The sequence below is a fragment of the Myotis davidii genome, unplaced genomic scaffold (genome assembly GCF_000327345.1).
Source record: "Myotis davidii unplaced genomic scaffold, ASM32734v1 scaffold54, whole genome shotgun sequence".
NCBI lineage: Eukaryota > Metazoa > Chordata > Mammalia > Chiroptera > Vespertilionidae > Myotis > Myotis davidii.
The window spans coordinates 695,287-704,258 of record NW_006287915.1 but is presented as its reverse complement, the minus strand read 5'-3'; the positions used below and the strand labels follow the sequence as shown (position 1 = coordinate 704,258).

Below are 8,972 nucleotides of genomic sequence, written 5' to 3'. Positions count from 1 at the left end.
GCTTTTGCTCCTTACACGATCTTTGGGCCTCTCATAAACTATTGTATGTTTCAATAATAATCTTTTGCTCTGGATGTCTGAAGTTTATTAGTTTGGCTTACTGTATTTTTACTCATTGCCTGTAGCCTATCTACCTGAGCTCTGAGTTATATCAAACAGAAACATGGGCCCTGCATAATGCCAGCCAGGTTATAACAGATGTATAAAACAATTTGTAAGGTTTGTTCTGCTCCTTCTGTAACCAGAGCTTATACAGGAAATGTAGGAACCCTTCACTGCCACTGCATCAGGAAGGGATTGGTGTCAGGGCAAGTATAAATGTCATAAAATTATCCATATTTTTTGAAGTCACCTCTTTCTTGATTTAGTGTTCATTTAATTACTGCAAACCTCTGACTCTTTTCAGAGTTCTGGGAAATTTTGTTCTGACAGTTTCTGCTTACTTTTCTTTGTTTCTTTGTGGGGATAAGAACTTGGAACGGCCTACTCTGCCATTTTGCCAACCCAAAATTTTAAATTCTGAAACTAAATTTTAAATGTTGGTGGTCAAAGAACCTAGTAAGGACTTAAAACATTTTTTATGCCTAGCAGATCTAGATACTTTTTTAAATACATACCATTGGAGTGCGATGTTTCACTTTGGTCTGGATAACACCATCTTTTTCGAACTGTACCATATCATTAAGTGGGTCCCATGGTCGAGTACTACATAAGCAATAAAAACACCATTTGTTTAATGATTAAATAAAACACTTAACATTGTCAAAGTTTAGATTAGATTTTCTTTAGTAATTATAAACCTAGCAGTAAAATTTAGATATGTCATATCTAATTTTCTGATCCTCAGCTTATTTTATAGACTAACAATTATCATGGATTCAAATTTATAATAAATGGAATTAAGTTTAAATCTCACATTTACACACACACATTATATATATATATATATATATATACACACATATATATATATTATATACACACACACACATATATATATTCACACACACACACATATACGTATATATATATATGGCTTAATAAAAAACTAACAAAAATTCTAGAAATAAAGGCAACAAATTATGCTGATAATTACTTACTCTGCAAACTTGTAATGCCATTCTCCTGTGAGTGGCTCAAGTTCAAATAACTTGCAAGTCCACTCTTCATTTTTTGTTTTCCGATCTCTGGCAGATTGTCTTTGAGCTTCCTCTAAAACATACTTCTCTTGAGTAGCTTCTGTTTGGTCTTTTGCATTTATGGCTCGAGTTACTTGCTGCCAAAGTCTAATACATGTACAAAAATAGTAGAAAAAGCAACAGAAAGTCAAATCTACATTGAACAGGTTTAAATCCCCTTTAAAGAAAATGATACCCGTGTGTGTTGTCTTTGACAAAGCTTATACTGAGATGCTTAGAAATGAGTGCAGATATAAAAAGTGGTCCTTGAGTAGAGCAGTAGTGGAAACTAATTTTTTTTCTTGGCAATAGAAATTTATTAACATGGACTCTTTCTTAAAAATATATTTTTATTGCTTTCAGAGAGGAAGGGAGAGAGATAGAAACATCAATGATAACAGATAATCATTGATCAGCTGCCTCTGGCACGACCCCCACTGGTGATTGAGCCCACAATCCAGGCATGTGCTCTTGGCCGAAACTGAACCTAGGACAGTATTGGCGAGCCTTTTGAGCTCGGCGTGTCAGCATTTTGAAAAACCCTAACTTAACTCTGGTGCCGTGTCACATATAGAAATTTTTTGATATTTGCAACCATAGTAAAACAAAGACTTATATTTTTGATATTTATTTTATATATTTAAATGCCATTTAACAAAGAAAAATCAACCAAAAAAAAGAGTTCACATGTCACCTCTGACACATGTCATAGGTTCGCCATCACTGACCTAGGACCTTTCACTCCGCAGGCCCGATGCAGCCAAACCATCTAGGACTGGACTCTTAAACATATGGCAATGAATGGTACTGACCCAAGATGAGAGGAATCTGGGAATGGGCCCAAGTATTTTTATTTTTTTTTAAATAAATTTTTATTGCTTTCAGAGAGAAAGGGAGAGGGAGAGAGAGACAGAAACATCAATGATGAGAATCATTGATCGGCTGCCTCCTGCATGCCTCCCACTGGGGATCGAGCCCACAACTCAGGCATGTGCCCTTGACTAGAATCTGGGACCCTTCAGTCCACAGGCCAATGCTCTATCCACTGACCCAAACTGGCTAGGGCCCAAGTATTTTTTTTAATGCTTCCCAGGTGATTTTAATGTGTAGCCAGTGTTGAGAACCACTGATTTACCAGAAAAGACTACTAAGATAAAATTTTTCCCACTACTAAAGTTTAGTTTTATATCAGAAAAATAAAAATATAGTATCTATATTCCACTAATCTGGGAAAACAGTATGTTGGGACTGAAAGAACAAAGGCTTTGGAATTAGACTTGGGTTGAATCCTAGATCACTTCTTAGATATGAACTTAAAGTTACTTACACTGCCTCAGACTGGTTTTCTTCACCTTTAAAATATGTTAAATTATGTTCTCACCTCAAAAATTATTGTATGCCTTGGCAAAACTTCATTCTAAATGAAGAGCATCATGTGGTTATAGCTGAAACAGAATTTTAGGACTTGTGCATACATATTATTCCATCTTTGACAACCTCAATTTTAAGTGTAGAAGGAAAGTACACAAACACTTGAATCATTTAGAGAGTATGATAACGCATGTGAGTTGACTAAACTGCATAATGTGTATCAAGGACTCAGTAAAGTGTCTTTTACACAAACACCCCCTTCTAACACAAAGAAATATATTGTAGTAAGGCCCAGCTGGGACCAGTGGTTGAGCAGTTCACGGTTCAATTCCCAATCAGGGCACATGCCTGGGCTGCGGGCTTGATCTCGTGTGGGGAATGCAGGAGGCAGCCGATCAATGATTATCTCTCATCATTGATGTTTCTACCTCTCTTCCCCTCTCCCTTCCTCTCTGGAATCAGTAAAAATATAATTAAAAAAAAAGAAATATAGTAAGAATAAAATTGGATAATGTGTATATAATATATTTGGTTTAAAAGATTACAGATCTAGCTATCAAGAATTTCATGACATTAAGAGCAGAAACTATGGCCTTAATTATTACCCAACTAATGCAAGTCTGCACATGCAATGGCATTATTCATGTATTTTCAAAAAATGAAACAAAAGTAGATTTTGTGCCATATCCTTCATCTAGAGTTCGAGATGCCCTTCCCAGGTCAGAAAACAGCTGCCAAAGAATCATTAATTAGTGCCATAATTGTATGCAAAAAAACCTAGAAGTTCTTTCATTTGACATTCACATAAACTACAACAGAATCCTGACACATCCCACAAATGTTAAACTATTTTGCTGAATTAAAATATAATTGAAGGCAGAGAAAAATGACTACACTTGTAAGGGATTAAAAATATACTCTTTATCATCATGAAATTACCTGAAAAATGATATACTTACTTTTCTGATTCAAAGTCTCCCTGCTCTTCAAATTTTACAGTGTGCCTTATTAATCTCCATTGCTTAATGTCTGGTGTTGGATTCCAGAAAACCTCTGAATTATCAGTCTTTTTGTCATTAATAAAAACTTCACTATCCTGTATTTAAAGAATTGACACATTAATGTGGAGAATTATCTTTATTTAAAAAGGAGATTACACAATATAGTAATGTAATAATACTTAATCCCACAGTTAAACACATTTTAAAAACAAATATAACTACCATTTTTCTAAAAACCCCAAATCTTTCCTCATTTTTAGAAAAACACCAATGTTAAATATGTAATACTAGAATTTTAAAATCTGATTGAATACACAGGAAGTTCATGAGATTTCACAAGTTTTACTTAATAAGCAAATTTCAAACAAATATATGCAAAGCCTCACCAACCATCTCCGAATTGCCACAGTGGATCACAGTGTTTGCTACAGCTACAAGGACATGGCTATTTATACTTTCAACATATGTAGAAAAACCTGAAAGAGCCTTTCTAAGCATTAAACATTTGAGCACAATCTGAAAAATTTCATTTTTTGAAAAACTTTTTATCATTTTCCCAATGATATTCATATAGAAGTAAATTAAAAAATATATTTTTTATTGAATTCAGAGAAGAAGCGAGAGGGAGAGAGTTAGAAACATCAATGATGGGAGAGATGGGCTGTCTCCTGGACACCCCCCACTGGGGATCAAGCCTGCAACCCAGACATGTGTCCTTACCAGTAATTGAACCGTGACCTCCTGGATCATAGGTTGAGTCAACCACTGAGCAACACCGGCCGAGCATATAGAAGTATAATTTTAAAATTACAGAGGGCCCTGTGGTTGAGTTTCTAGATCCAGTTTCATTTTCTTACATTTCTTATCATTTCCTGCTTATTATAATGCATAAAATACTCAGTGTTCATAGTGAGAGTGCACCCAGGCAATGGCATGGTCTGATCGTTTTTATTCAGTTAAGCTTCTCTTAACAAAAATACATAGATGTGAATTTAGGTCAATAGTGAAGTAAATAAAACCCATTGCTCTCATATACAACCATAGCCTTTCCATGTTCCTGAAAAGGAAATATAACTCTAATGGGAAATGCCCCTTTCTTCTAGGTGAGAGGCAGTATACTGTTGTAATAAAAGCAGTCCTGGAGCCACAGTGCTTAGGCTGGAATTCAGAGAGGAAGGGAGAGGGAAAAAGATAGAAACGATAGAAACATCAATGATGAGAGAGAATCACTGATTGGCTGCCTTCCGCATACCCCCTATTGGGGATCGAATCAATAACCCGGACATATGCCCTTGACTGGAATCGAACCTGGGACCCTTCAGTCCGCAGGTCAACGCTCTGTACACTGAGCCAAATCGGCTAGGGCAGCAAATTATTTAAACTCTCTGTGCCTCAGTCTCCTCTGTAAAATAGGGACAATAACAGTAACCACCACAAAGAATTATTATGTTAAACATTAAATGAGTTAATATGAGGAACATTTATAAACACTGCAGTGCATAGTAAGTGACATATGTGTTAGTTGGTTTTACTGATTTAAAGTTTTGGAAAGATAAAATATGACATACAAGTAGACATTGTTGGTAACAGAGCAACACCAAAATATTTGTTAGGGTGAAGCTTATGTTAAATAGTGATGATTTTAGCAATGGAATCAGTGAGAATAAATAGAAATTTGAAGTTGTTGACATGGAAAAAAATAGCTTAAAAAAACCCAGACTATGTGAAGTTCTAATAAACTTACTGAGAAAGATCACACTGATCTAACTGACAAGTCCTGTGCTATCTCCTGCCTCAGACTGTATTCTATCAATGTTGCAATAGATGAAGCAAAAATAACTCAGTAAACCTAAAGGACTTAACTCATTTATTAAAAGAAATAACACCCACTCCTTCAAAATAAAACAGTAAAATAATACGCAACCAAAAGTACCTCCAAAAAATAAGATTAGAAGAACTATACTTTGAGTTACTATGTTGCATTACTGATGTTTCTCCTCAGTGACAAAATTTTGGTGCTCCAGTCTAATCATTAAAGATATTATAAATTACTTAAGAGCTCTTTAGTCATGATTTTCAAATATCATTATCACCATACAAGCAAAAATTTGTTAAGATGAAAAAAAAAATCAAATGAAGGACATTACATCAAATAACACTTAAAAGAGATCCTTTTTAATTAGTGAAAAGTTGCTGGTCAGCTGGATATCAACATGGTAATTATTAATAAATATTAATAGTTCATAGAAATATTTTTATCTGAACATAATGTACTATCTTATGCCAATCACTGACACTGTGAAAGGCCTTAAATTTCCCTTTCACTCTAAACAGGCAAGATTTTCCAAAGATTATCTCAAGCATATTTATCCTTCCCCCTCTAGCCCACATGCTCTTCCTCAATGATGCCCTGCCATCTTCCCAGTGAGAAGTGGAGTCTACATCCCTTCCCCTTGAATTTGGGTAGGTTTATAACTCTTCAATTAATAGAGAGTGGTGGAAGTGATGAAATTGGACCTTTGAGTCAAGGACGGCAATGCAGTTTTCACCTTACTCACAAGAACACTTACACTTGAAATCCTGAGCTGCCAAGTGGTTGTTAGTCTGATTGTCTTGAAGCGGCCAACTGGCTGTGAGAAGGCCAGGGTACATGGAAAGGCCACATATATAGGTGTTAAATTAGCAGTCCTACCTAGTCTTTCAGTCATCTGGACCAGGCATCAGACACATAACTAACTGATGAGCCTTCAGATGGTTCTAGGCCATAACTGTGGTCACTCAGTCTGCAAGTCTTTCTAACTGAAGCCACTTCCAATATATTATCTATCCAAATTCCCAACCCACAGAACCCCTACGGATCAAAAAATTGTTGTTTTTAAGCTTGTGAGTTTTAAATTGTTAGTTAGAAATAACTAACACAACTCTCAGTGTACACAGCTATAGCTCAAGTGGATACATACTTTTTTGGTTTTTGTGAAGCAATACTTTCATTTACTGAAAAATTTATATCCATTTATTTCTTAGATTTCATCTCATATAATTCAAACCACTTTATTAAAATAAAGAAATAAAAAATGATAGCTCCGTAGTGATCTGGATCTTCCAAGACTGCCCTTTCATGAATTCTGTGTTATTATATTTAGTCTTTAAATTATAAACTAAACTGTGTTCTTTTCTTAGGATTTATATTACAGCTCCTTTTTTTATTAGGTGATACGTCCTATTATTCTCTACTAACCTTTAGTTTAAATTCAAGTATTGCACTGTATCCAGTTTTCTGACATGTAATATTGACTGTTCCACCAAGCTCCAGTGTCATTGTGCCATAAAGAATTCCTAAAGAAAAAAAACAATTTTGACAGAAGGTTGAAGAGAGAGACACTGGCTAATAACAAGTAGAGCTTTAAAATCTACTTTCATTCTAGGAGAAACTAAAAATGCAAGGTACTCCATCCCACTTAGTAACAATTTATAGTATACATATAAAGTTAATTCTATAGAATTTGAATAGCTAATAAATGATAGTTGATCCACATTATCTGTAGATTCTACATCTGCATATTCACAAACACACTGAAATACATTAGTAATCTCCAAATCACTACCCACAGCACTGCTGCAGTCATTCATGAACATGGGCAAAGTGTTGAAATTTTGAGTTGTTATTTGTTCTTGGAACAAGCTGTAAGGCAGTTTAAAATGCTCACTTCCAAAAGGGGAACAAACTGTGCAAGGCTTCTCATTCTTACTGGGTTATGGAACACTAATTTTATAAAACGATGTTCATTTCCAAAAGGGGAACATACTATGCAAGGCTCCTCATTCTTATTTGGCTACGGAACTCTAATTTTGTAAAACAGACTAGTGATCTGGGAACACATCTTAGAAAATACAAAGGGTAAAAATAATCATTATTTCCTATGCTCATTCACTAAAAGTTATAATCTCGTCTTCCTTCCATGCAATAAAAACTACGCTATGAAAAAATTTGCCCCTGTTGCTAGTTGGGTTACGGTATTGGGTACTTACACGAAATATTTCACGTGATATAAAATTTAAAAATATATTTATCAATTCATTTCATACTTTCAGATATTTCACTTCATGTCTATTTCAAGAACCACACATGAAACTAAGAATTATCTAGCTACTGGCCACAGGTTGGCCATTCTTATACTTAGAACTAGGAAGATTCATGGTATAGTAGATGGGCATCAAGCATAGAGTTTATTCTCAGTTCTCACTAACTAGCTTGTTTGGCCTTGGATAAGATTCTTAACCCTCCCAGTTTCCTCCTCTGTGATGTGAGGTCATATGAAATAAGTTATATGTTTTCATGATCAGTTCCTAAAATAGAGGATCATTACAATAAATAGTTATTTTTAAGAAATGGGTTGGCCACAGTCGGCGTGGCTCAGTGGTTGAGCATTGACCTATAAACCAAGAGGTCACAGTTTGATTCTCGGTCAGGACACACACCCAGGTTGTGGGCTTAATCCCCAGTTGGGCGCATGTAGGAGGCAACCAATCAATGATTCTCATCACTGATGTTTCTCTCTCTCTTTCCCCCTCTCCTTTCCTCTCTGAAATCAATTTAAAAAAATGAGTTGGAAAAAAGAGTATAGTCAGTGTAGGCAAACCTATGACACGCGTGTCAGAGGTGACAAGTGAACTCATTTTTTTGGTTGATTTTTCTTTATTAAATGCCATTTAAATATCCTAATAAAAGACAAACGGGTAACTGACTGTACCTTCCCTATGCTTCCCATTGGCTAATCAGGGTGATATGCAAATTAACTGCCAACCAAGATGGCGGCCGACAGCCACACAGCTGAAGCAAGCAGGAGGCTTGCTTGCTCCCGTGACGGAGGAAGCCAAGGTTCCCCGCCTGCCGAGGCCTGGGTCTAAGCTCCGAAAGCAACAAAGTTTCAATTATAGAAGGTAAACAAACCCCAGATACCTGCTTTCAGCAGGCCGGGGCCTCAGAGCTGGAGCCGGCTCTCAGCTCCAGTGACAGCAACGAAGTTTCAATTATAGAAGGTAAATAAATCCCAGAATAAAAAAAAAGAAAGAAAGAAAAAGAGGAGAGGCTGGGAGCTTCAGTCACTGGCCAGCCTGAAAACGGCCCTCAGTCCCTCACCCAAACTGGCCAGGCACCCCAGCAGGACCGCCCACCCTGAAGGGGCTGTGGCCAGCCTGAAAACAGCCATCAGCCCCTCACCCAGGCTGGCCAAACTCCCCAGAAGGGACCCCCACCTTGAAGGGGCTGTGGCCAGCCTGAAAACAGCCATCATCACTCACCAGGCTGGCCACACACTCATGGGGTGAGGGGCCCCACTGGGGGGCTTGGCCAGCCTGCAAACAGCCATCAGCCCCTCACCCAGACTGGCCAGGCACCCCAACGGGGACCCCCACTCTGAAG

At 36.9% G+C, this 8,972-nt stretch overlaps 1 protein-coding gene across 1 annotated transcript in view; it reads right to left on the bottom strand.

Annotated features, from left to right (window-relative positions):
- OSBPL8 (oxysterol binding protein like 8) overlaps positions 1 to 8,972 on the bottom strand; it is a 125,061-nt gene that overhangs the window by 18,064 nt on the left and 98,025 nt on the right. The window contains exons 18-22 of the mRNA XM_015561325.1: positions 6,783 to 6,886; positions 3,941 to 4,066; positions 3,509 to 3,645; positions 1,101 to 1,286; positions 618 to 705 (exon numbers count right to left, since the gene is read on the bottom strand). Of these exons, the coding sequence (XP_015416811.1) occupies positions 618 to 705; positions 1,101 to 1,286; positions 3,509 to 3,645; positions 3,941 to 4,066; positions 6,783 to 6,886 (641 nt within the window). The remainder of the gene's footprint in view (positions 1 to 617; positions 706 to 1,100; positions 1,287 to 3,508; positions 3,646 to 3,940; positions 4,067 to 6,782; positions 6,887 to 8,972) is intronic.